The 27379-nt window shown below is 49.6% G+C and overlaps 1 protein-coding gene and 1 long non-coding RNA gene across 2 annotated transcripts; both read right to left on the bottom strand.

The window, feature by feature from the left end:
• Positions 1–4962: 4962 nt before the first annotated feature.
• LOC112268852 lies at positions 4963–5681 on the bottom strand. The gene is made up of 2 exons (XR_002960339.1): positions 5298–5681; positions 4963–5231 (listed from the first exon to the last, which is right to left on the bottom strand). It is a non-coding gene; the product is annotated as an uncharacterized LOC112268852 (long non-coding RNA).
• An 852-nt stretch (positions 5682–6533) lies between these two features.
• On the bottom strand, positions 6534–11695 carry LOC100822385 (transcription factor HBP-1a). Its single transcript, XM_003578698.4, has 13 exons — positions 11393–11695; positions 10443–10573; positions 10268–10336; positions 9805–9891; positions 9247–9327; positions 9090–9149; positions 8834–9018; positions 8674–8728; positions 8420–8459; positions 8103–8335; positions 7388–7465; positions 7177–7302; positions 6534–7079 (listed from the first exon to the last, which is right to left on the bottom strand). Exons 2-13 carry the CDS (start codon positions 10497–10499, stop codon positions 6981–6983), a joined length of 1170 nt encoding a protein of 389 aa, XP_003578746.1. The 5' UTR covers positions 10500–10573; positions 11393–11695; the 3' UTR covers positions 6534–6980.
• Between the last annotated feature and the right edge of the window lie 15684 nt (positions 11696–27379).

Raw genomic sequence — 27379 nt, 5'->3', positions numbered from 1 at the left:
CAAGACGAGAGTATAGCTCGCCGGCCTTGATGAGCTTCCCGAACATGGGATCCGGGCACATCGGTACCGAGTCGTCGAAGCACGCCGCCACGACGTTGTGGCATCCCCCCTCGCTGATGGTATCGACGTAGGCCCGATGCTCCATCGAGTTGTACGGCCCAACCATCTGGGAAGCCCACTCGGCGCCTTCTCTCGAGACAAAGCCGCTGAAAAACAAGCACAAACACTAGCCAGGGTTAGTGTCAAGCAAACAAAAATACTTGAAGCAACGACTCAAGTGTCACGAAACGCACGCTTTGCCGCACGGCGTGGGTGATGAAAAGCTAAGGGAATCCCCAACTCCGCCTGTGGTCGCGCCCTCATCATGAAGCGGCCCGCCATCACCATCTCCTCGAGAAGGTCGCGGAAGCTACGCTCCGAACGAGCCGACTTGATCCCGGCAAGCTCACACTCTTTGACCAAGGACGTGCCCATGGGACAGACGACATCCCGAAGCCCCCCAGGCCCAGAGTGTCGAGGGAGCCTACTGGAGTGACGCAAGCTCGTCTCCGAAATGTAGAGGAAGAACCACTGCGAGTCCCACCCGTCGAACAAACGCACTGCGCTCTTGGCCGGCATCAGGGGGAACTCGTCATGGAAGCCGGGACGAAGCCTCACGGTGACCGACCCAAAGGCACTCCAAGTACTCTCGTCGGGGGTGCGGCGCTCCTCCACGTGGACGGTGAACAGCAACAAGAACAACCTCATGGTCGGAGGCTCCCACAAGGCGGTCTCACAAAGCCACCTGAACACGTTCAGACACGGTATCGCCGAAGGAAGCAACTGCGCCAACTCGATACCATAGGTATCCAGCAACTCCAGCAGGAACGGGTGTACGGGCAGGCACAGTCCGGCGTGAAACCAGCTGGTGAACACGACGATGTGCCCTCGACGCCTCTGTGGCTCCAGTCGAAGCTCACCCTCGTCAGGAAGCGAGGTAAGGCCCTTGCGGAAGTAGCCCGCCTCCACAAGGTCCGACAAGTCCTTCTCGGTCGTCACCGACGCCAGAAGGATGTCGGGAACCCGTCCCGGCGCGACCGGATATGGCTCAGGCCGAGGTCCTCTCTCTGGGCGTGTGACCATCTTCGATCTCCGTGGCTTGCCCCCCGACGCTCGTGCCTCGGCACCGCTCCCGTGGGAGGCCTCCCTCTCGACGCTCCCGCCGGCGCTGTCACGACGCTCCACGTCGGATCCCGCCATCTCACCTACAAGAAGGAGCCAAGGGATTAGTACAAGTTGCAAAAAATTCCTAAGGAAAGCAACTAGGGAAAATCCACGTCGCAAGGTCACGCACGGGCGCCATTAAAAAAAAAGGGAAGGGAGAAGCTCGAAGGCGACACGCGAGGTGTTCGACCGAACGACCGGGCGCCCCGAGTTCGCCCCAGCTGCACTCCCCGGGCACCGATGCGACTCCTCAGTGTTCGGCACTAGCCGTGACCGACGCGTCCCGAGCATTGTCGCCCCGCGCCTCGCACGCCCTCGGTGCGCACGCACCGTGCGCCAAAGAGGCATGAGCCTCGCGCTCCCTGGCCGCGCCCCGCGTGCCCAGTGCCGCGTGCGCGCCCCGGACGTGCCCCCGACGGCCCCGGTGCCATGACGTCCCGCAGGCGTCGTGGCCATGCCCACACGCGCCGTCACCATGACCGCCGCTCCTGGAACGCACCCCGACGCGTGGCTCGCAGCTCCCCAGCCGCGCCCGCAAGATGTTCGACGGAACGACTGCGGCCCTCGCCTCCCTAATACTTGGCCAGCGACTCACCGAGGCCCACATTAACGGTGTCCTACAACGATAAGAAGGAAGTCGCGGCCACAGCTCACCCCGACAGGGACACAGGAGCACCCGTGCACTGCCGCGACGTGGCTCGAGCTACAAGCAGCGCCGGCAGCGTTCAAAGCCCGGCGCCCGGCGGAAGCTTGACCCTCATGAAGCTCTAACAATCTTCAACGCCCGTGGCAGGCTGGGAAACCTCCTGGACGGGCTACGCGCTCCCAAGGAGCTCCTAGTTGCCACCGGTCCCGTCCTGTCCTTCGGGTGCCGCCGAGCTCGTCTTCAGCACCGGAAGGGGAGGAAACTGGAGTGGGCGTGGCCTCCCAAGTCTCCCGCGGCTCCATTTTATAGGCCAATGGCCCCTCTCGACGTCCGGGTCCGACCACCCGAAAATCGACACGTCGTCGGCTTGGGGACAGGCTCTGTGCCAAGCCAAGACAAAAGCAAGGGAGAAAAGGGCCCATGAGGCCAAGCGCGGCCCCGGAGTACGCCCTGGCGCAATGGGCAGCCCAGAGTTAGGATTTTCTTTCCAGAAACACCCCCCAAGACGCAGGAATTCGCAAGCTGCCCCTTGGCGGCTCAAAAATTCGCGCAGAGACCCTCGGAAAATCCGAAATTCACAAGTACACCCTTGCAGCTTCATTATCTTGCAAATGAAGTCTCCCGACCTCAAAATTTTGCAAGAAAAGCCTTCATGGCCATGGTTTCTCACCAGGGAGACCTCAAGAAGTGTCCGTTTCCTCGGAAATAGACCTCACGACCGGTGAACCCTCGCAAAGGAACCCACCTGGGCTTGGTTTCTCATCGAGAAACCAACCTAGCCGGTGGTTCTCCGCGCCGAAGATTCTAAGGCCCTAATTTTCTACAGGAAAAATTCCTAGGAGCCCTTGGGATGTGCCAAAGCTCACAAAACCACAAATTTTGTGTAACAAGCCCACCTAGGTCTATCTTCCTCCTCGAGGAAGGTTACTTAGCCGGTGGCTTCCCCAACGCAACGTCTCGAAGATCACTCCCGAAATTACGAGTATCTCACAAGGCAGCCCACCTAGGCCCGGTTTCCTCATAAAACCTACCTAGCCGGTGGCTCGCCCCAAGGAGAGCTACGCTCCAGGTGTCGGAAGAAGAATCTCAGCACGCCATCAACATCGAAGTTGACCCGAAGGCATTCCCAATGCCTCCGGCTCAAGGGGGCTACTGTTGTAATATAATAAAATCCTTACATGGGCCGGGCCGCAATCCTACGTGGCGACGACCAAGTCAACTAATCCCCAAAGACCGGTCAATTTGCCAACAAGGCATAGCCATGCCAACTAGGCGTCGGTCAAATGAGTCAACGAGTCAAGCCTCTCATGCCATTGTAAAAAGGGAAATGGAGCTTGAGTAGGGGCCAAGAAAAGTGTAGGGATGAGTTTACCACTTTGTCCTCACTTTCCCTCTCCCTTAAGAGTAGCCATGGTCTTTTGCCATGGACCCTTAGACTATAAATACCCCTCCATGGGGGTTTGTATCATTTACTCTCCATTGGAACATTGGAATAAGATCAAAGGGGAGAGGGCTAGAGCAACCTAAGGAGCCCGCTCTCGAGTGCTTGGGTCGAGCCTAGTCTCGACTCGACCTCGGGGACGCGACTTAGGAAGCCTAGTTTCGAGATTTCGGGCCATCTAGTACGACCTCGACTTGAAGTAGAGGGATCGGGTTAGAGTTTCGAGGGTATCCCAACCTCGCTACTTGGGAATACAAGTTCGGCCCAAGTCCGAGGCGGCCCCTAGAGATCTCTCGCCATAGGTGATTTGGGAAGACGAGTTCGGCCCACACACCCGGCTAACGACCCCCTCGAAGCCTCTCCTAACATAGGACTAAGTCGTACCCGCAGGGTCGACCGAACCTATTCAAAAAATATCGACGTGTCAACTTGTCCAAATGTACGACGACTTTCGCTATAAGGCTGGCATACACGCCCTACATACAATTCTCGCACTCATGCCATCGAGCATTGGCACCCCTTACTCCTATTGTTTTCTAGAACAACAGTTACTATGTCATCATCTTCAACAATTGAGAAAAATGGGATGCAGTTTGTTATTGGACAACACGTTGATTTGTTCTGTATGTTTATGGAACTCGTGTTTGCCAAATTTCAGGCTGCTATGGACTACAAAAGGTGGAGTTTTTATATATATCGGGTGACATCTTCACTTGAAAAATATCAAATCAGTATTGGTACGACCTTTTCTTTTTCCTACACATTGAACTGCATGCGTGCAAAAAAGAAAAATCCCTGGTACAGTCCTGCTACTTCTCCAGTGTTTCCCATCGGTCCATATTCATTCACTTTGTTGCAGGGCATTTTGAAACAATAAAAATAAAAAAACATGTTTTATCACGACATACGCAAGTATTTTACAGCATCATGCACAAATTTTATATAATATTTTGGGTGCTCTGATAGTATGTCACATGATATATGGGTAACTTCAGATATTCAGTAATTTGATTCTATAAATTCCCGCGGCAACGCGCGGGGTATCCTTCTAGCTATTATGGATCAATAGTTCATCTCATTTTGGAAAAATATTTAAAAGAAATGATTTCTAAAATATTTGGATGAAAAGATGGGACTAAGATTTGGCACGAGTTACTCATGATGATAATGATTGTGTGGATGGACAAAGATGATCTTCAGATTTGTACTGGTATTTCATATTTGAGCAACAAGTAAATGCATACCAATTAAATAGAGAGGCAATTAAATACCAGAATTTATTGACTCAATTTTCTTCCAAATTTCAAAAAATAGGGTGCGACAGACTACACCGCTTCTAAAACATATTCGCCACCAATTTTTGACATACTAGAGAAGAGATGCGGGTACTCGTGCAATGCAGTACCCAGCTGACATCGGAAAATCAGAGGAAATTGCAAATTCCACCGGTCATTGGGGCCTCTTTTGCGCAAAACACCGGCTAAACGAATTTTTTTGCGGCCGGTTGTTCGTCTAATCGGTTGCGCATTGGTCATAATTGCATGTTTGGCTCGTTAATGAGGATTCTGACCAGTGGGGCCCACTGATCAGTGCCAAGCTGGCCATAAATCGCTCCGTCCGCACGTTCTTCCTCCGCAACGGCGACTAGCTGCTTGCATGGCGAGAAAACAAGTTCCACGCATTTTTGCTGAATTACGTCACCACCAGTAGCAAATATGACTACATCACAACCCAACATTCATAATTTTTCAAGCTGCTCAACCGGACAGAAATGCTACTCCTGAGTCCTGATTGTTAACGCTGTTGGCTAAAGACTGATCGTACCACCAAGTACCGGTAGTTCAAACATGCGCAAAGCCTGCAGCGCTGCAGTAGTTCAAACAGGAACTAAGTGTGCAAGGCCAGAAAGGGCATCAGCAGTATTCCCGTCCCGTCTAAAACCTAGTAATAAAGCAGATTGTTAGATGAGCATCAATCGGAGCCCCGTACCTTCTACTGCTTACCCACCATGGCTTCTTACTTTGCTGCCAGCCTGCTCGTCGCTCTCGTAGTGTCAGTCACCACCATCGCAGGAGCGCCTTCCCCGTCAGCCGTCGACGGCGACATTGCCTCCACTACGCAGGAGATGCAGCAAGCACGCTACTTCACCTTCGTCATGCTCATCAGGATGGTGCAGGAGCAGATACCGCGCAACACCACCTTCCTGATGCCCAGCGACAGGCTGCTGTCCACCGCATCGGTCCCCGGGAACCAGGTGCTGGACCTCTTGCTGAGGCACTCCGTCCCGGCGGTTCTCATGTTTGCTGACCTCAACAGGCTTCCCAACGGGACGGTAGTTCCCACACGCCACACGAACCAGATGGTCACAATAACCAAGAGGGAGCATCGGCAGCTTTACTTCAACAACATTGAGCTCACCAGCCCCGATATCTGTCGTGGAGGGGATTCGTTCAGGTGCCATGGTATAAATGGAGTCTTAAGGCCGACAGCGACACGAAGAGGAAGAGGAGCAGCCTGCCCTCGCTCCAATGCTCCAACAACTGCAGCACCAGAGCCAGCTTCAGCTGCAAACCAATCCTTGGGGACACCTTCCCTAACTCCTGGTGTGGTTTCTGCCACAAGTCCTGCCGTGGAACCAACAGAAAGCTCTCAAAGTTCAGACACTTCAGCATCACGATCTGGATTATCTTGTACTACCTTAATTTTAGTCTTGATGATTTCCATTTTCTAAATCTAGATCCATGGGCAGATCTTTGTTCAATGGATATATATGTTTATTCAAGGACATTAATGCAAAGTAGTATTGTTTTGGCATATTTGGGAGTAGTTTAGACATTGTATGGGTAATTCCTTGTGAAGCATACATACCTATGCATAGCTTGTCCCATAGGAGAAATTTACATTATATTGTTACCCCAGAACTTCCTGCACACATATTGAACAAGATTGCCAATTAGATGTACTGGACACAAACAAATACTTTATTAGAATCAGGGCCATCCTTTAGTACCTTGCAGAATCTAATCCCAGTACAATGTGTCTTCCTAGAGACCACAGGTGAAATGAAATTGCTATCGCTGAGAATAAGAGCAATGCAAGCAGTTTATATGCTTGAAGAAAATCCTGATAACTACTCAGACTATTAACATAGCTGCAAGTCTGCAACACCACTCAGACGACTTGAAAGAAAGAAAATTGCAAGGAAGAAAACGATACATAAATTCTGCAATAGAGTGAATAATATTTGATGCGATCAGCAGGGAAAAGGTTCCCCCTTTGTTCTTTATATCATATCAAATGTGCAGGAAAAAATTCTGCAATCAAATGTACATAACATAGGCACCAGTGCAAGCCTAGCCAAATGTTAACCTGACTACTAAAAGATACTGGTCTTTCTTAAGGTATACATAATAATAGCAGTCAGCAATACAGATTTGTAAAGTTGAGTTTATCAACTATTTCTAACAGATACAGTGCTGGGTCATAACCTACATTTCCAGTCATATCTTGACTTCTAAAAGATAAGTCAAGACATATCTGAAACAGGAACCAGCCACACAAGGTTGGCATTAACATTACCACGACCTGGTAACAATTAACTGCAATTTAGTATGGAGTCAACACGCATACTACAATTGCGCCCGCCAATAATCTAGTTAGGGCTATTCTCTGGTAGCATTGCATGATAGCTCAATTAGTTTCCTTCTTCTGGCTGTCATCACCAGAACGTTGTGGCTTATTGTCAAGTTCTGCATCATCAGTTTTGTGTTCTTTGTCTCCAAGTTTATCCTGCAGAGCAGGAAAAAAAAAGGAAAAAATAACTCAAGTGTTAACATACAAACTAGATACTTCAGCTATCAAGATGGAAAATTTGTGGAAGACAAACCTTTAGTGAGTTATTCTTTGATATAAGTTCATCGTACTCCTTTCTGACCCGGTTCACTTCATCTCTAAGGGTCGCATTTTCCTGCTTTAAAACTTCAGCACGTTGAGCCAACTCCTCACATTCAGCCTGCAAGATTTCAGTTTCTTCATGAACACAAAAAGGATAACATACAAAGGAGTATTCAGTATATCTCATGCCAAATAACAAATACCTGCTTGCGCAACCTAGATCTGCGAGCAGAGTCCCTGTTTGACTGCTTTCTTCTCTGCCTTTTGAGTTCGCGTTCATCCTGGATAAAGGGATAGTCAACATGATCAGTTTCTCAATTTGCCAAAACAGTAAAACTTCAGATTTGTAACCCGAAACTATTGGAATTTGGAAATTAAGTCACTCTTCAATAGTCTTTACATTTGACATATGAATTGTACATCTCATGCAAAAAAAAATGGCAGGAGTTGGGTAGAAAAATGCCTATACATAGAAAGGCTATACTAGAAAACTAAAATTTGTCGAGTAAAAGACATTTTGAAGAATGATTAATATTTTAGATGACTGCAATACGGCAAATAATTATCGGTACAAATTACTATATACGAGAGAAATGAGATAGACCTCCTACTGTCGGTGGTATGCAAAAATTTATGATTTGTAAAATGCCTACACTCTGTACAATTATACCCCTTTTGTAAAAGTTTAACTTCAGCTGCATCTATGAAGTTCAGTATAAACATAGAGATCTTTCTGATGTATATTTGTATTACAAAAGAGTAACATCTTTGGTCTGATTATCTGATCCATTCAAATGAAATAGAAACCAAGAAATGGACTGGGAACAAAGTATTTATGAAGCAGGTCAGTGGAAGCTACAAAAATAAGAAAGGGTGCGATTATAATTCTAATTCTGAAGCTAAGGTCTAAGAAGAAACCTGCATCCATGGCTCTGTTGGGACTGCAGTTCCTGGAACTGCAGTTGGGGTTGCTTTACCATGAGCTGCAGGCGGAGAGCTTGCTGTATTGGCCCAATAGTCCATTCCTATGTTCAAGTTTGTAGTTGGACCAGGCATTGAACCACTTGATGGCATTGGCATGATTGCCATGGTTTGCTTCAATTTTGCCTGGGATGGCGAGCGTGATACACCATTCTGGGAACTTCGAATTTCTGATAGCAAACACATCAAAATTATGAGGCTTTACAAAGTGCCGAAAGGGAAGCAAGCAGCCATAGAGATTTAAGTAGGCATACCTCCATCTTGTTCTTGTCCACTTTCCTTGTGATGTGAATCCTGTAAATATTACTCGACAATATGAAGATGTTAGAACTTAGAACTTCTCACGAGTTAATAGCTCAAACTGGTATAGTATGTCTAAAATTGTAGACCACATGCATTTAAAATTCAAGGCACGCACACTGCCTAGAACAACTAAAGGCAAGTGTGAGAGTTCGGTCAGAAAAATTTGAGCATCAAGCAAAAGGAATGTTGCAGGACCCAAGCTTACATTCTGAGAATTCGGTTCACTTCCTTCACTTGAACTTTCACTTCCACTTTCCCCACTGCAATAATAAAGGTAATACATTTACCAGCAGAAACTCTCAAACTGAATGCTGTACACAAGCAGAAAGAATTGTCACTATTATTTAAGTTGACCACATACTAACCTTTGAGAGATTGCTCCATTAGCTGATGCCCCAGAGGTCTTGCCATGTTCCACACAGTTTTTTCCTGTAATCATGTTCAAGCTGCCTAGACTTCCTTTGGAACTTTTAATGGGACTTTTCTCTTTTCCTTCAGAGGACTTGCCATCTGTTTCACCAGCAGAAGGAGCTGCAGCGGTGGCAGTTCCCTGGAAAGCTTAGATGCATTAGATCCATAACAAAGCACAAGAGAACTTTATCTAAGGAAGTATTGCCTTACAGTAGCATCAGCATTGCCGTTTGCAGAAGCCATAGCATAGGGAGCAAACGGGTGTGCACCCTACAGGATTATGCAATGACACAGAAAATGCCAGCCTCTCAGCAATACCATTTTTTATGTTATACCAAAAAAACTACAGCAAGGTATTGAAGCATACCGGGGGCATCGATGGGTGAGCATATATTCCTCCAGGAGGGTACATGACATACGGCGGAGTCCCATATGGTTGCATCATAGGCTGAAAATAATTAAGTAAGAAAACCATGGGCAAGAAAAATTACACCTTAAAGTGCAGAAACATCTACTGCAGATTCACTAGCAAAAAACTAGTTGACTGAACCATCAAATTCACCTTCAAAAATCACATGGGTACCAATTGCCGTGCAATCAGTAGAACTAGTGATGTAGATGCACTTCTCAAATGATCAAACATAATAAAGAAAAGGCTGCACATTTTGCTGGGGACCTAAGATTCACCAAAATGAGTTCTAAATTTTTGCCTCCTAACTAAATAAACATCCAGCAGGCAGATCTTCAACCATAAATATAGTTGGAAACTACTACCTCCATACAAAAATACAGGGCATGTTAAGTTTTCTTTGACCAACGCTTTGACTTTAGGCATTATGCCTTTCAAGATAATATTATCGACACAGAATAGGGAAAAACATGCTGATATACTTAACTACCATAAAAGACAATGTAAAAACGTTACCTGAGCTCCCCACATGTAAGGATGGCCCTGTGGGCTTGACACCACAGGCGAGGGGAAGAATCCATGTGGTGGAATTGGAGGATATCCCTTCAAAAAGTAGTAGACATGATAAGCAACTAGGACAGGCAGTTTATGCAATAGTTTTATCTAACATATGTGTGAATTGAGAGGGAAGATGAAGCGCGGCAAGAGAAGAATAAGACAAAATGAAAGAATCAAAATAAAAGAACAGAATATAATTCCCTTTATGAGTCTATCTCTCACTATATGCAACCAAAAATCAGAAACGCTCCTTACCATATAAGTTGAGGAGTTGCATTGCATTTGCTATTAATTAACTTTACAGAGAGACAGTTGCTGATCTGCTGCCTACATATTTGTTTCCCTAATTCCTTGTGTTCCCACCCATGAGGGCATAAATCTTTTGAATCATGGATCTCCGAAACAAGGAGAACTTTCTCACCTGGAAGTTGGTCCAATCTGGGTAAACAACTGGCGTTGCAGCACTTGAAGTAGCAGGTGGCTGTTGCTCCTGTTACAGTAAAAGACAAACTTTCAGCAAGGGCTCATTAACTATTTTAGGTACAGACTACAGAGATAATGTCATAGTCCCCGCATTCAAGCATAGCATTGTAAACCTGAGGTGTAGATGCCTTGCTCGCCTTAGTCGGTGTGTCTGCTCCACTGCTTCCCATGGTGACTCAATCAAAGACAGAAGGCACCAATCACTCCATTGTGCACGGACACATGAAGTGGCATAAAGTGAAATCTGAATTGGCCACACAAATAGCAGAAGTAAGCTATAATATTTCCAAAATATATATCACTAAGGCAAATTTCTGTAGAATTAGCTTCAATCACATAATTTTTGTGGTTCACATCCATTATAGCAGAGAACAAGCCACATAACTCTTGCAAAGAAAGAACAACAAGTCACTGGAACTTAAACACCCTTTCGGAAACAGCAATACTCCCATAAAGCTCAACTACAATCTACTACAGTACATCATTATACCACCCGAAATCTCAAAGCAGTAAGGAACTAGCTCCACATGTCCGGTACACAGTAGCATGTAAGGAAACTAAGGGTCAGTTTGGATCTCATGCGAGAGAAATTATAGCATTGCCTGGCAAGCAGAACTGTTCAACTAAAACCCTCGTCGGCAAGCCCACGTTCGCCTGTGTGTTGCGTCAAACGCTAGCAACTGTCTGGCAAGACCCAACTGAACCAAACAAATGCCATTACTGCACCTAGCTTAGCTCAGCTGGGCAAAATTATGCTAGCTTAGCTGCGCAACGCTAGCTGAGAAACCAAACACGCCCTAAATGACAGGCTACAACCCTAGATCTCCAAAGTCCAAACAGAAAGATGGAATGTTAGCTCCAAGAGATGTCAGAAATGGTTCCCCGTAGCTTTGTTTGAGGAATCTGCCCAAGAAACGGGCTCCAACAGGTTCCGCGTCGCAACCCCCCGTTTTCAGCCGCGCCCCAAATCTCCTTCGGGCTTCCCCATCCCTGCGCCGCGCGCAAGATCGGAATTCCCCATCCATCGACGAACTAATCGGAGCATTCCCTCCCGCCAACGTACCTCTTCCCTTCCGAGTATCCCTCCTCGGCAGCTTGCCTCCCGTCGCCGCCCAGAACAATCCCGCCGCCGCTAAGACCAGTTGCTCGATCTCGGACGAGGGGCGCTGCCGGGGGAGGATGGGGCTCGATCCGGACGTTGGGGGAGGTTGCTGGAGGTTGGCTGCCCGTGCTCGCCTCTCCGCCGCGGGGAGGCGAAGACAGGCGGCGGCGTGGGAGAGGTGGCCGTCGGCTTTGCAGGCGGAGGCGACGGCTGATGTTGGCGTGGGCGCTGGATCGGGAGTTCGGGACTCGGAGTGAGAGGTCACACCATGTAAATATGACTTCCTTCTTTATTAAGAATATAATAATAAGAAATAAGAATTAGCAAAGTTTTTCCTATTTATTTATTAGGAAAGAAGGAGAGAAGGGAAATCGAGAAGAAAAGATGAATGAATCCCTAAAAATACCACCAGTCCTAGTCTAAATTTTATACTAAAATAAAATAGTACAAAATTTACTAAATCCAAAACACTCATTATGAATCGGAATGAGTAGTAAACATGATACGAATTGTGTTACTGAACTTGAGGTAAAAATAATCGCGGCCCTTGTGCTCAGCCATATACTAACTTGAGCAAAATAAATTACGCACTCTACGTTCAACCATATGCTTTCTCCAAACTAATCACAATTAGTGTTGGTATGACCGCATTCGATATATTAGCCACGTAGTTTTTGCTGTCTTTTGGGTTGGCGATTTTTTGAGGGTTTTTCTTGCATGTTCTTGGTGTATTGTTACCAAATTTTTTGGGGTTGTTTTAATGAAAATAGATAGGAGCCTACACTGATAGACATCTTCATGACTGCAGCCATTTCTTCGGCGGTTTCTCTAAGACTTCGTCTGGATGTTGATATTGAGATGCTTGAAATTGAATTGGACTCGATACCAAATCAGCCTTTGTATTGAAGTTGGACCCAAAACCAGTTTCGTTGTTTGGTTGTACAAAATATTGATAGATGGAATCCGGAGGAAATTCAATTCCTAAGTTCTTTTTTTATGCCTGTGTAATTGAATTGATTTCTTCCCCACAACACAACGTCCAAGCAACGACTACGCCTTCATTGCTACCAAACCAAGGGAACACGATGTCGACTCCACCGTCTTCTGTCTCTGCCTCTTGCTGCAACCGATCCCTTCCGCTTTTGGAGGGTCACGCCGTTGATGCAGATTTGCCGCCACACTGGAGGGATGGACGACAGCTCTTCGGGAAGAGGTGAGCTCGCCAGAGGACGGCCTAATGAGGCCATCAGATATCTGCCGTCGTTGGCCACCTGGGAAGCAGTCAGGGATGGGAACAAAGGTGGCTGGAGGAAGCCGAAGGGTAGCGGGAGAGAGCTCTTCCTTCCACGAGATGGGCACGAGGTGGCTGGAGGAAGCCAGGGGGCTGGAGAAGGGCGAGCGGGAGAGAGCTCATCCCTACGCCGTCGCTTCCCATGTCGCTCATCCCTCCTATTTCCCAATCGATATTGTGTGCGAAAGAAACGGTAATACAGAACTCTTGGGGTGGGCGTCGGGGGGATGACCCAGGGTAGGGTCATGGCGACACAACTCTAGCCGAGATGACGGAGGCAAGGCCGGCATAGTTCTATATGCCGGCATCGTAAAGTCAAACTAACACTAAGCCGGCATCCCAGGCGCATGCCGGCATGGCTATTTTGTCTTATGAGTTTGCAGGATAAGAACGAGCACTTTGATCTCGACGATAGCCGAGATCTCTCAACGGTCTTATCCTGACCACGCGGTGCAAAGTAAAGCAGCGCCATCATCATCTCACGAAAAGCGATCAGCGCCTACGTACCGATGCCAGGCGACTGCAGAGAGGAAGCACCGAAAGAGAATCTCTGACGGAAGCCGGCAGAGGATAGCGGTACTTTCTGCAGGGTGCCAGAGAAAAGTAAAGTTGTTTTGTCCCCTACGGTGCCACCCGGAGGGAACCAAGCTGCATGCCCGGCGGGGCCCAAAGAAGATGAAGTTAGACTCGGCCCACATGTCAGTGTGACATGGGCGGCCTATAAATAGAACCCTACCCCTCTGTAGAAAGAGAGGGGGCACTTAGACATCTAGGGTTTCTCCTCCTCCTCCTCCTCCTCTTGCTTCTTCTTCTTCTTCTTCTTCTTCTTCTTCTTCTTCTTCTTCCAGCTCAAGGAGCGCCATTATAGAGCTTCTCTATCTCGGCTAATACAACAAAGCAGGAGTAGAAGTCTTACCTCGGCAAGAGGGCTCCGAACCTGGGTAAATCCGTGTGTGCCTGTGCAACTTGTGTGTGTTTCTCTTCATGTCCTCCCTCCTCCGGATCCTCCATCGTCCATCGGCAGCAAGTTAAGCCATCCTATGGCATCTGCCGTGACACCACCACGATAGTTGGCGCCCACCGTGGGGCCAGCAGCAGCGCTGGCTGGAGTTTTCATCCGGACGGGAAGCTTCCTCGTCACCGGGGAGCGCATGGTCTCCGGTTTGGTCCAGAGATTCGGCTCTCTGGGCTTCATCGACAATAACGCGGGTTACTTCAACGGCGCATCGCTTCCCTGTGCAGCCGCTTCGTCAACTTCGGCATGCACGAGGTTTATGTTGCTACTTACAGTCCCTGCAGGTACCCAGAGCAGGTGGCGATGGCCGAAGATCCCCCCACCATCTGCACGGTCTGCGGCCGAAACGTCGACTAACCTGCTGACTGTGTGGAGGTCATGGTGACGGCTCATGGCGTCGATGCGGGAAGGGACGCTGCAGGAAGTGGCGCGGTCCCAACCAAGTCCGGCAGAATGGCGAAGCTCCCCTTGGAGAAGCCGGAGAACATCGCCGCTCAAGCCGGCACATCGGCTCTGCCGCCGAAGCCAACTCAGATCCAGGCCTCCATCGAACGGCTGACCACACCGGTAGCGCCGAACGCTAACCCGGCCCAGCTGCAGGTGGAGTTGGAGTTGGAGAGACAGAAGCTTCTGAAGGAAGCAGTCGATGTCGCTCACCCTTGACAACAGCTCGACATCTCGCTCCGTGAGTATAACAAAGCCCATGGTCTTAGTTCTACTGCGTTTACTAACCCTAGCCGAGTTGGGGAGGTGCGTAATTGTGGTAAGAACTTGAATGTCGAGATGACAAGAGATGGCAAGGGTGCACCAGCAGCGTCGGCAAGTTTTGCCTCGGCACTGAAGCCGAAATACAACACCCCTGTCAAAAATCTCAGGACTGCCGAGGCTGCGGCTGAGTAGTTGCCGAATCTTACGGGAGAGGCACTTCAGCAGCAGCAGCTGCGCATGAAAGAGCTGCTCCAAACAGCTAACGAGCAAAATGAGGCGTATATGAGAATGCACGGCAAACCCGGCGCGTCTCAGGTTATTCACTCGGCTACAGATGCTGGTGGCCGCGTTGACAAGCAAGCGTCCTCACCTGGTGGCAAACGGGACAAAAGCGTAAACTCTGGCCGGAATAAGCAGCTGGAGTGTTATGATCCGGCTCTAGCAGAGAAACAGATAGTCAGGAGGGTTGATGACAGCCAAAGTGGCCTGCGTCCCGGCGACAATCGCCGAGACCAGCAAGAACGTTACTCGTTTGATCATGGACACCAACCTCGGGGTCCGGCACCCAATACTGCTGCAGGACAGCAGGGTCTCGGGTGCCGGTGAAGATCGCCGGTATGATCGTTACGATGATGCGTACTCGGCTATGGGCGACAAGGGTTATATCAGGCGAGAGCGTGACAATCTCGGCCTGCTCGGAGCCCGAGTTGGGAACAGACAAGTATCACCTCTGGATGCCCGACATCGGCTTGACAGAATTTATCTGTCCGAGCTTCTAGAGGAGCAAGGCCCTCCAGGACCGCGTTGCTTTGTGCATCGGATCATGAGGGAGAGACCAGCCCCGGATTTCCAGCTGCCCAGGGGTACGAGAACGTATGACGACATCACTAAGCCGGAAGATTTGCTGGAAAACTATGTCACGGTGATGAGCGTGGCAGGTGGCAACCACAGATGGGATGTACGTTATGTACCCCAAATGCTGGTAGGACCGGCAAGGATATGGTTGAACAACTTGCCGGAAGGCAGCATCAATTGCTGGATAGACTTCGAGGAAGCTTTTGTCAGCAATTTCACTAGCACTTACAAGATGCCAAATCGTCCTCAACAGTTGTCCATGTGCAAGCAAAGAGACAACGAGATTGACCGGGATTACCTGACCAGGTGGAACAATCTCCGCAATTCTTGCGAAGGGATAGTGGAATCGCAAGCCATAGCGTGGTTTGCCCAAGGATGCCGACACGGCAGCATGCTGTGGCAGAAGCTGCAAAGAGAGATGCCGGCCAATCTTTCTGAGATGATCAGAATCGCTAACATGTATGTGCTTGGCGATCCGACTCAGCCATCGCTGATGCCGGCAGAACCATAAAGGGAGCAGCCGACATACAATCCTGCCGGGGCATTCCGGATGAACGATCATCAAGATCATCGCAACAAGAGAAGAGATGATAGGCCGGATTATCGGTACGGGCCAGCCCATGTCGCCGCAATTCAGGATCAACCTGATACCGGCTCCAGCCAGCGTCAGAAAACAAGAAATCAGCAATGGGTTAAGAAGGGAGAACAAAAGAACCCTTGGCAGGATAAGCCGAAGTATATGTTCGAGGTGATGTTGGATTAGCCTTGTCGTTTTCACACGACTAACCCAATAAGCCGGCGAACCACACAATGCGGCAATGCAGCTGGATGCAGCGGGCCGAGAAGGGCGAAGCAAGTCTGTTACCCCCTCCACCACCGCTCACAGGCGCAAACGCATAGATCCACGGACCCCCTCGGGCAAACAATACAGTCAACCAGGTGGAAGAATAAGAAATCCTGGGATATGCCAGGAGAAATGAGTACAAGGAGCATCACTAGAGCTGCATGATTTTCATCATTGAGCCCACTGACAAGCAAAGTCAGCGCAAGCGAGAGATGGAGGTCAATGCTGTTATGCCGGTTGTTCCAAAATTCATGTATTGGTCGGAGCAGCAGATCAACTGGAACCGGGCAGACCATCCCAAGGTTATGCCCAACCCTGGCGGACATGCCTTGGTGGTCAACCCGACACTCATCGGGCCCGACATTAACGTCAAGTTCACTCGGGTTCTCATTGATAATGGGAGCAGCATCAATATCCTGTACCGGGACACGATGCTTAAGCTCGGCATTACTGATAACATGTTTGAGCCCAGCCAGACTACCTTTCACGGTATTGTGCCGGGAGTGTCTTGTGCCCCGGTAGGCAAGATCCGAGTGGACGTCTTATTCGGCACCAGAGAGAACTGTCGCACCGAAAACTTAGTGTTCGAGGTGGTGGACCTTAGCAGTCCGTACCATGCGCTACTTGGCAGACCGGCACTCGCCAAGTTCATGGCTACTACTCACATTGGTTATCTGAAAATGAAGATGTCGGGACCAAATGGTACCATAACTATCATTGGCAACTACAAATGCTCAATGGAATGTGCAGTGGCCGGGTCTGCTTTGGCCGAGTCACTGGTCATCGCTGGAGAGAAAAAGAAATTACAAGACGCTGTTGTGATGGCTCAGGCAGCACAAATTGGCCTGCCGGCTATGACCGATCCCCATGAAAGTGTGGCCTTTCAGGCAGCCAAGGAGACAAAGAAGGTACAGGTTAACAGCGAGTTCTCGGACCGCACCGTCATCATTGGTGCCGGCCTGGGAGAGAAATAGGAAGGCGAGCTCAGTAGCTTCCTCCGTGAGAATCGGGATATCTCCGCATGGTCAACTCAAGACCTGCCAGGTGTGCCGTGGGAGTTGGCTGAGCACTCATTGCATGTCAGACCAGACGCAAGACCGGTGAAGCAGCCCCTTCGACGCTTCGCTGACGACAGAAGGAAAGTCATATCGGAAGAGGTATCCCGGCTTCAAACTGCTGGCTTTATCATGGAAGTGTTGATTCCCGACTGGCTGGCAAACCCTGTCATGGTCGAGAAGAAGAAAGACGACCCAACTGCTGCCAAGGTGTGGCGCATGTGTATCGACTACACCAGCCTAAACAAGGCATGTCCCAAAGATCCATTTCTGTTACCTCGGATCGATCAAGTGATCGACTCCACTGCCGGGTGTGAGTTGCTGTCTTTTGTAGACACGTACTCTGGTTTTCACCAGATACCACTGAACCCTAATGATCAAATAAAGACATCATTTATCACCCCGTTCAGGGCTTATTGCTATCGCACTATGCCGTTCGGTTTGAGAAATGCAGGGGCCACTTATCAAAGGTGCATGCAGAAATGCTTGCACGATCAACTCGGCAAAAATGTGCAAGTATATGTTGACGACGTCGTCATAAAAACCAAGGAAACCGCCACGCTCCTGGATGATATCCGGGAAACATTCGCAAATCTGAGGAGATTCCGAATGAAACTGAACCCTGCCAAATGCACATTCGGTGTGCCGGTAGGAAAATTGCTTGGGTTCCTGGTATCAAGCCGAGGTATAGAAACAAACCGTGTGAAAATTGCCGCTATAGAAAGAATGAAATTACCGAAGTGCCTCAAAGATATGCAGAAATTCACTAGATTCCTAGCATCGCTGAGTCGTTTCGTTAGTCGGCTAGGTGAAAAGGCTATGCCCTTATATCAACTGATGAAGAAAACCGACAAATTTGTGTGGACGCCACAGGCAGACTTAGCTTTTCAAGAGCTGAAGAAGATGATTGCTACGGCACCAATATTAGCTTCACCGATGGAGAAGGAGCCTATGTTGTTATACATAGCAGGAACGAACCGAGTGGTTAGTGCCGTGATCGTAGTGGAAAGGAAATCGGTGCAGAGGCCGGTATATTACTTGAGCGAGGTGTTATCGTCTTCCAAGTAGAATTATCCCCATTACCAGAAAATGTCGTACGGCGTATATATGGTGGCAAAGAAGCTAAAGCATTACTTTGAGGCACATCGGATTCGAGTTATATGTGAGGCGCCCGTCTCGGAAATCATGAGTAACAAAGACGCGAGCGGCCGAGTCGCAAAATGGGCTGTCGAGTTGGCACCCTATGCGTCGCAGTACGACAAACGGGATGCCGTGAAATCTCAGGCTCTCGCGGATTTCCTGGTGGATTGGGCCGAGATGGAGTATGAACCACCACCCCCAGAAATTAACTGGAAAATGCATTTTGACGGCTCTAAGATGAAAAGTGGGCTTGGTGCTGGCATAGTTCTGACCTCGCCAAAGTGCGACCAACTTAAGTATATATTGCAAATTCACTTCGCAGCATCCAACAATGTTGCCGAGTATGAGGCACTTGTGCACGGACTAAGATGGCGAAAGAAATTGGAGTCCGCCGGATTCAATGCTTTGGTGATTCCGATCTGGTCGTCCAGCAAGCTTCCGGTAACTGGGATGCATTGGATGCCAACATGGCGCTATACTGGTTCCATGTTCAGAAGATCAGTGGCCACTTTGAAGGGTGTGAATTTCACCACATACTTCGGACGGAAAATGAGGCAGCCGACACATTGTCGAAACTCGGCTCCACACTGCACTGCAGGAAGCAGAAGATATAGTCAGCAAATGTAACGGCTGCCAGAGATATGCCAACAAAATTCATATGCCGGCATCCGAACTCAAGACTAATCCAATCACTTGGCCGTTTGCTGTTTGGTGTTTGGACATGGTGGGACCGTTCAAGCAGGCACGAGGAGACATGACGCATATCCTGGTTATGGTCGACAAGTTCACCAAATGGATTGAGGTGAAGCCGATAAAAAAGTGTGACGGCAAAACCGTGGTGTCATTTCTGAAAGATATCATCTTGAGATATGGGTACCCGCACATTATCATCACGGATAATGGAACGAACTTCGCGGAGGGACCTTTCGCACGATTCTGTGCGGAGAAGAAAATCCGGCTGGATGTCGCTTCCGTAGCACATCCTCAATCCAATGGACAAGTTGAAAGAGCAAACGGCATGGTTTTATCCGACATAAAACCTCGGCTAATTGAGCCATTGGAGCGTACGCCGGGATGCTGGCTGGACGAACTCCCGGCCGTGCTATGGAGTCTCAGGACGACTCCCAATCGCTCTACAGGCTACACGCCATTCTTCCTCGTATACGGGGCGGAAGCTATCCTACCAGCCGACATTGAACATGACTCTCCACGAGTAACCATGTATACGGAAGCCGAGGTAAAAGAGGCCCAAGAAAATGATGTCGACTTGCTCGAAGAAGCACGAGAATTGGCTTTATCTCGGTCGGCCATCTATCAACAACACCTAAGGCATTATCACAGCCGAAAGGTCAGCCCGCGAGTTTTCTGGGAAGGAAATCTTGTCCTCCGACTTGTGCAACGCACAGCCGGCATGCACAAACTATCACCTCCATGGGAAGGACCCTTCATTGTGAGCAAAGCGCTCCGCAATGATTCCTATTATTTTATAGATGCACAAGACCCCAAGGCGAACAGGATGGACCGGTCAGGTGAGGAGACCAAGAGGCCATGGAACATAGCTTTGCTTCGTCCGTTCTATACTTGAGAGCTGAGTATTTATATCGTTTTTTCCTTATGCTGAATGTTTTAAGACAATGAAATTATCTGCCGAGTTCTTAAAAGAAACTCGAGGACTTCCATATCATTTAAGTGCTTAATTGCATTTATCTTTTGTATGTCGGCGTGGCTTAGTTGCGTACTCTTATGTCGGTCTAATAGTGTGTCGGTGTTGAAAATCCCCTCTATGACTTCGTTGCAGTCCGCAACCCGGCTTCATGGTAAGTTAGAGACGGGTATAAAATAACCGAACACATGAAAAGCGACTGTGGAAACAAGCAATGAAGCGATCCGAGATGCACATTATCTTAACTTGGCATTTCTTCCTTAACTCGATAATTGCCGAGCGAATTTGTCAAGCCACTTTTTTCGAAAGGGTGGTTTTATCACTTTGCGATTCATACGTCGAACGCTGGCAAGGCAGACAAAAGAACCGAAGTCATAAATTTTCACTAAGAGAAAAAATGAACTCGGGGACTCGGTCGGGAATTCGATAAGAAAAAGACTTAATTAAATTAAAAACAAGATGTCTTACAAACAAAAATATTACGGCTACATTTGCAGCCGGCATTCCGAGGATCTGATATTTCTAAAGTTTTTTCTAACTTAGCTAAGAAGAGACGGAGGGGTTGTTGGCGCCGGAACTCGGCGCATCCGTCGTGGTGGAGGCCGACTCCACAGCAGCTTCCTCATCCGCTGCTTCTTCGCCCCCGTCGGTCATCTCGACTTCGGATGGCGGGCCTTCCACAAACGTATGCACATCGGCATACTGGATGAAGGAGTAAGCCCGCTCCTTGCGCTTGGCGACCAACTCGGGATCAGTAAGAAAGGGGGAGCGGACACGCATCGACTGCAGCACGTCGAGGTTGATGTCGTCGTTCTAGGACAGTATGAACGACAGTGCCTCGTCGGCGCCGATGCGCGCGGCCGACTCCTGCCAGTCACTTAGCCGAGACTCGACCTCCAACAAGCGCTTGGCCAACTCCGGGATGTCCGTCGGAGCTTCTTCTCCCAGCCACAGCGCGCGAAAGGCCTGGATGTTGGCCAATTTGCTGGTAAGTTTGGTACAGTAAAGAAGTCGGCAATTACAAGCTTTAGGCCGACTATTCTAAACCCGGCCTGAATCTCGGGGAATAAGTGTTTAAAGCTTCTAAAGCTTCAGGCCGACTATTCTAAACCCAGTCCGAATCTTGAGGAATAAGTGTTTGAAGCTTCTAAAGCTTCAGGCCGACTATTCTAAACCCAGCCCGAATCTCGGGGAATAAGTGTTTGAAGCTTCTAAAGCTTCAGGCCGACTATTCTAAACCCGGCCTGAATCCCGGGGAATAAGTGTTTGAAGCTTCTAAAGCTTCAGGCCGACTATTCTAAACCCGGCCTGAATCCCGGGGAATAAGTGTTTGAAGCTTCTAAAGCTTCAGGCCGACTATTCTAAACCCGGCCTGAATCCCGGGGAATAAGTGTTTAAAGCTTCTAAAGCTTCAGGCCGACTATTCTAAACCCGGCCTGAATCTCGGGGAATAACTGTTTGAAGCTTCTAAAGCTTCAGGCCGACTATTCTAAACCCGGCCTTAGTCTTGGGGAATAAGTGTTTGACATTTCTAAGGGTTGCAGAGTGTTTGAAATTTTAAGGGGATAAGCTTCAGGCCGACTAATTCTTACTCGCCCTAAACCTCAGGGACTAGGAGTATGGGTACTATACTGGAATTTAAAGAAAAATATTTTAAGGAATTCTTCATACCTCGGCAGATCGGTTGGCCTCAAACAAGGCCACCCTTGCTTGGTACATCCGGGTGGCCACCGATTCTGGAGTCGCCGCGGGTGGAGGTCCCACCAGCGGGCTTTGCCGAGCCGCCTGGAGGGTGCTGGAGGTCACCTCGTAACTGTCGGCGCTGTTCCAGTCCGTTACGAACTGGCCCAGTGCCAGTTGTGCCCGCTGGTCGTCTGGAGGGACCCTTGATGCCTGCCGGAAGGCTGCGGACCAGTGGAACCCGGAGCTGCCAATCCTGTCGCGGCAGCAGGGCCTTTAGCCTTCTTGGCCCGCACGGCAGCAACTTGGGTGGCTTCCGGCTGTGATGGAGACAGAGGCGACGTCGGAGTCGGCTGTGGTCCTTGGGGTTCCTAGGGACTCGTTGCCGGCTGCCGTAGCGTCTCCGAGGCTTGCGGCTCCGTCGACGTCTCGACTGCAGCCGAGGAAGGAGCACCTCGGTTGCCGAGGCTCCGGCCGTAGGAGTCTCCGTCTGGCCGACGACCGTGGCGACGATGCTCGACCGACGTCCCGGGCGGGGGAGGTCGGATCCGCGACGGTTTCGGCCTCACCCGTGGCCGGGTTTGAAGCCTCGGCATGGGAAGACGGAGCCGCCGGGATCTCAGACGCAATGCACCTCTGATATTGCGTGGCTGTCAGAGCCTCCCTACAGAAATAAAAGTTAGCTGCTTGCTTGACAACAAAAGAAGAAAACCGACATCAGAGGTTGAGGTTATATTGGCCTTACCCGACGATCAGGGGCTTAGGCTTGGGGCCATGTGCCGCAGTTTTCTTCCGCTTCACATTCTGCGGAAGATCTTTCTCGGCGGCGCGCTTCGAGACTGCACGCCTCTCCCGGACTGGTGCCGCAGCGGCGCCTGCATCCGATGCCTCGGCAGCAGGCTCGCCCGAGTCGGCTATTTACGGGATAAAGCAAGAGTAAATACTTTGCTAACAAGTATGGTAAGGATTACAAGGGGATGTCGGAGATACTTACTCTCGGTACGTCGAGGGCTGGCATGGGCGATCGGCATGAAGTCCTCTGAATCCAGATCTTCAGCGTTGATAGACCTGCGCGGGGCGGCGAAACGTTTATCCGGGGAATTCCCATCTTCGCGTCGCTGAAGAGAGAATCTCTGCACAAAGAAGTCAAATTGAGCGGAGAAAGGTATTCGTCAGATAAGAGCCGGCATAAACATATGTCGGATATGAACAGGAGATAAGTAAAAATTAAAATTTGCCGAAGGAGCGCGACGATCCCGGCTGTATGCCGGCATACCCCATGTCCATTTCTCGGACATGTTCGTCTTGGCGATCGCCTTGACCCGGCGCCGGACTTCAGCGTGGGTGAGCTTGAAGGTCGACACCCTGTCCGGGTCAAATTGGCCACCATAGAAACACATCTTGTGTACCCAGCGCTGGAGTGGACACAGCCGCCGGTACAGAAAAGTGGCCAACAGATCGTCAGCCGTCATCCCGTTGTCCTTGAGCTCGAGGATGGCGGCGTGGATCTCGTTGACCTCCGGGAGGCCCTCCTTCGGGTCGTAAGACCAGTTTCTCTTGTCCTCCGGGGGGCCGACTTCAAATCCCGGCAGATTGATCTTGTCGACTTCAGAGGAATTTTTAACATAGAAAAAGGTCTTGAGCCATCTTTTACATGACTCAAGACCCTGAATCCAGGGGAAGGCGGAACCCCGATGAGGAATGACAGTGCCGGCGCCGCATTCGGTCATCGATTTCATGGCGCCGGGATTGTCCTTATCAGGAAGAACCTTTGGCCGGAACATGAAGTACCGGGACCACAGGTCGATGGAGGGCCAAAGGCCGAGATAGCCTTCACAGCAAGTGACGAATGCCGAGAGAGTAAGAATGGCATTCGCCGGAAGGTGGTGCGGCTGGAGGCCAAAGAAATTTAGGAAATTCCTGAGCAAATCACTAGCAGGAAGAGCAAAACCGCGCTCAAAGTGAGCAAGAAAGACAACGCGCTCACCAGCCTCTGGAGTTGGCACGGTCTTGCCGCCGGGAATCCGGCACTCAACGTCCTCCGGGATCCGCCGGGAGCGGCGGAGCCACTGGATGTCCGTCGGAGTGACGTCCGAGCCCTCCCAGCCGGCTCGCTCGGAGCCGGCCCTCTCTTCAGCCTACTGAGCAGCAGGGTCGACGGCGGGGTTGCGAGAAGAAGACGCCATGGATGGAGAACAAATCTAGGGTTTGGAGGATTCGGTGAAGATGGTGCTTCCACGAGGCTCGGGCTAGCAAGCTAATGTGGCGGAGACCTAGATGGGTGCGAGCGAACCGACGGCAACGAGCTCGGAGGCGAGAAACCGCGGCGGTGGGGAAGCTCAGAGCTAGCAGGTGGGGGGGGAGTGCGCGAGGAGCATGAGAACAGAGGAGGACGAAGAGTGTGAGGAGTGCGAAGGGTTTTCTGCCCTCGCCCTCCCCTGTTACTTATACCCGTGGCGCAGTAATGGGGTGCGGGTTCCCCATGCCCACCACCTCAGTGGCTAACGGGAAGATTGCGCATGATTTGGGGCAGTTATTCCCATCAAAGTGCATGCTTGGTTACTGCGTGGCGTGCCACCGAGAATCTCGCAAGATCCGGGAGGATAAGTGTCTGCGTGGGAACCGAAATTCCCCTCTTAATGGCTCTGACGGCTTTACTGTCTGATGGGACGGCGCGCTCGCCTCAAAAACAACGACAGTAACTCCTGCCTTATCCTCCCGTTAGTTTATTGGAGTGTATTATCCAAGTCACAGGTGACATCTATATCGGCAGTAGTAAGTTTTCAACTGTCGGCCATGGAGGAGAAAAAATCTCGGCTAAGGGCCGGATAAGCACGCCGACCTGGAATGTCGGAATGGATTGATCTCGGCTAGGAGAATCTGGGGTTGTCTCGGCATCTTTCTCGGCTAAGCCCAAGTAGGCTTTGGTGGCCTATCTATGGAAAACTGTCGTGGCCCGACATTCTTCTCTGCCGGACCGCAACAGCTTCGGGGACTAGTGTCGGGGGATGACTCCGGGTAGGGTCATGGCGACATAACTCTAGCCGAGATGACGGAGGCAAAGCCAGCATAGTTATATATGTCGGCATCGTAAAGTCAAACTAACACTAAGCCGGCATCCCAGGCGTATGCCGGCATGGCTATTTTGTCTTATGAGTTTGCAGGATAAGGACGAGCACTTTGATCTCGGCGATAGCCAAGATCTCTCAACGGTCTTACTAACCACGCGGTGCAAAGTAAAGCAGCGCCATCATCATCTCACGAAAAGCGGTCAGCGCGTACGTACCGATGCCAGGTGACTGCAGAAAGGAAGCACCGAAAGAGAATCTCTGACGGAAGCCGGCAGAGGATAACGGTACTTTCTGCAGGGTGCTAGGGAAAAGTAAAATTGTCTTGTCCCCTACGGTGCCACCCGGAGGGAACCAAGCCGCGTGCCTGGCGGGCCCAAAGAAGATGACGTTAGACTCGGCCCACATGTCAGTGTGACATGGGCGGCCTATAAATAGAACCCTACCCCTCTGTAAAAAGAGAGGGGGCACTTAGACATCTAGGGTTTCTCCTCCTCCTCCTCCTCCTCCTCCTCCTTCTTCTTTTTCTTCTTCTTCTTCTTCTTCTTCTTCTTCTTCAAGAATACAGCTCAAGGAGCCCCATTGTAGAGCTTCTCTATCTCGGCTAATACAACAAAGCAGGAGTAGAAGTCTTATCTCGGCAAGAGGGCTCCGAACCTGGGTAAATCCGTGTGTGCTTGTGCAACTTGTGCGTGTTTCTCTTCACATCCTCCCTCCTCCGGATCCTCCATCGTCCATCGGTTCCAAGTTAAACCATCCTATGGCATCTGTCGTGACACCACCACGACAGTGGGAATTGTGGGACTAGTGTGCGGGAAAACGGTTCAAAGTTCGGTCTGATTCTATCGCTGGTCAATTCCAACTCTGTGAACTGAGCGTAGCTCAGGTAGATAGAAACCCACCAAAGTTCATGTACCAGACTTGACATTGGACGCTCACACTTGCCTGAATTTATTTGTCAATCTCAATATCCGGTCGGCTCAATCTAGATGCATAAGGGTAGAGCGGACATACGTACCTTCACTAGGTCAAACGAACAAAAGATCCAACAACATCCAAACGCCAGAATTCTGGCCCATCCGAGCCATTTCAAATTCGGTGGGCGAATATCTACTTCAAAACAGACTGGAGTAGAAACGGTGGAAACGGTCTACTGGTCGGGGAAAGACACATGCAGCTATTTCTGCTACGTGGCATGGATGCGTAAAAGACCCCGAAGTTCAGAAGGACTTTTTTTTTTACCAGAGTTCAGAAGGAGTTTGTGTTTTACACGTTCGGCACCAAAGCTTCTACTTCGTATTCTTTATTTGAACTTTTCGTCACTCGACCGTCTATCCAGTCTTCGTGCCGACCTCACACTCACACCCACACCGGTCTCCTCCAAGTGTCAGACCCAGACATCCGCATGGTTGCACTCTAGTGGAATTTGTTGAAGTGTTACCACGTCCATAGGGAAGGGAAATAATTTTGCAATTGAACTGCTGACCATCCCATGCACGAGGTCGAGTCTCTCTGATTGATCAGTTCTCTTGCCCGAGTGATGCTTCAGGACTGTTCTCTAACCCAAGTCGGTGGAGAACCCGAGCGAGCCATGAAACAATGCGAATTCGAATCACCCCACAGTGATAGTTCAGGGAGTACTTCAGTTGTTGTGTTTGTCGCTTGCCCAGAGGGCACTTGACTGGATTACAATGGGCCTGATATTTGGATGGTCAAGCCTAATCTAGACTGGAGCAGGCCAGGCCAGGCCGGGGCACCGGGCTAGTCGGCTAGACTGTAGCAAAAAAAGTTATAAGTAAGTAGAGGCCTGGTTTTCGAGTTTGAAAAAAAAAATGGAGGTGAATTGACGATGGATCTGACCGCCTTGCATGTAAAATACCCTGCTTCTGTCCTGCAGGAAAAATAGAGATTTTTGCATTTGTATCCAACTTAGTTATAATTTTTTTACTAGACCTGAAACAAGAAAGCGGCAATTATCATTACGCGTATTGCGTTGTGCAAAGCAAACTGGACGTGATTGACAGTCCTGATTCCTGAATACACGAGACAAAAAGAAGAAGAAAATGTTCCAAGATGAATCGTGCCATTATTCTGCACCCTTTGCTTCCGTCAGGTCAGAGGTTAACGCAGAGCGTATACACAATTGGCTGAAATTGCCCTCTGTGAGAAATAAGAATTGACATGGTACACTATTACAGCAAAGAAAAACATATGGCGTCAGTAAGTATTTTCTTCAATGCAGTGGTACCAGATAATTACTCTGATTCAAAATTGTGGTCGTTTCTTTAATGCAACTGAACTAAAAACAACGACAACAATTTAGAATCGAAGTGAGTACTACTTAGGCTCCACCTTTTGCCATTTCCAGTCAATCTATTACATGATACATATGAGTTGTGACGGCAGACTGACAGACTGCATGCAGCACACCTCTACTCTGCAATCAAGCAATTCGCTTGGGTCTCGGTACACCCCCTGAAAGCTACATACAAGTACTATACACCAAGCTAGCTAGTTAACCATGGAAAGACATGCCATGCACGAAACCAAATCAATCATGCATGCTTGAGCTGTCTGTAAAGACCCACATACTGTAACAACAGTTTCTCATTGCACCCAGATGCATGGC

This window comes from Brachypodium distachyon, chromosome 4, assembly GCF_000005505.3.
Source record: "Brachypodium distachyon strain Bd21 chromosome 4, Brachypodium_distachyon_v3.0, whole genome shotgun sequence".
Lineage (NCBI taxonomy): Eukaryota > Viridiplantae > Streptophyta > Magnoliopsida > Poales > Poaceae > Brachypodium > Brachypodium distachyon.
The sequence above is the reverse complement of the archived record's forward strand: the minus strand, read 5'-3'. Positions and strand labels throughout refer to the sequence as shown.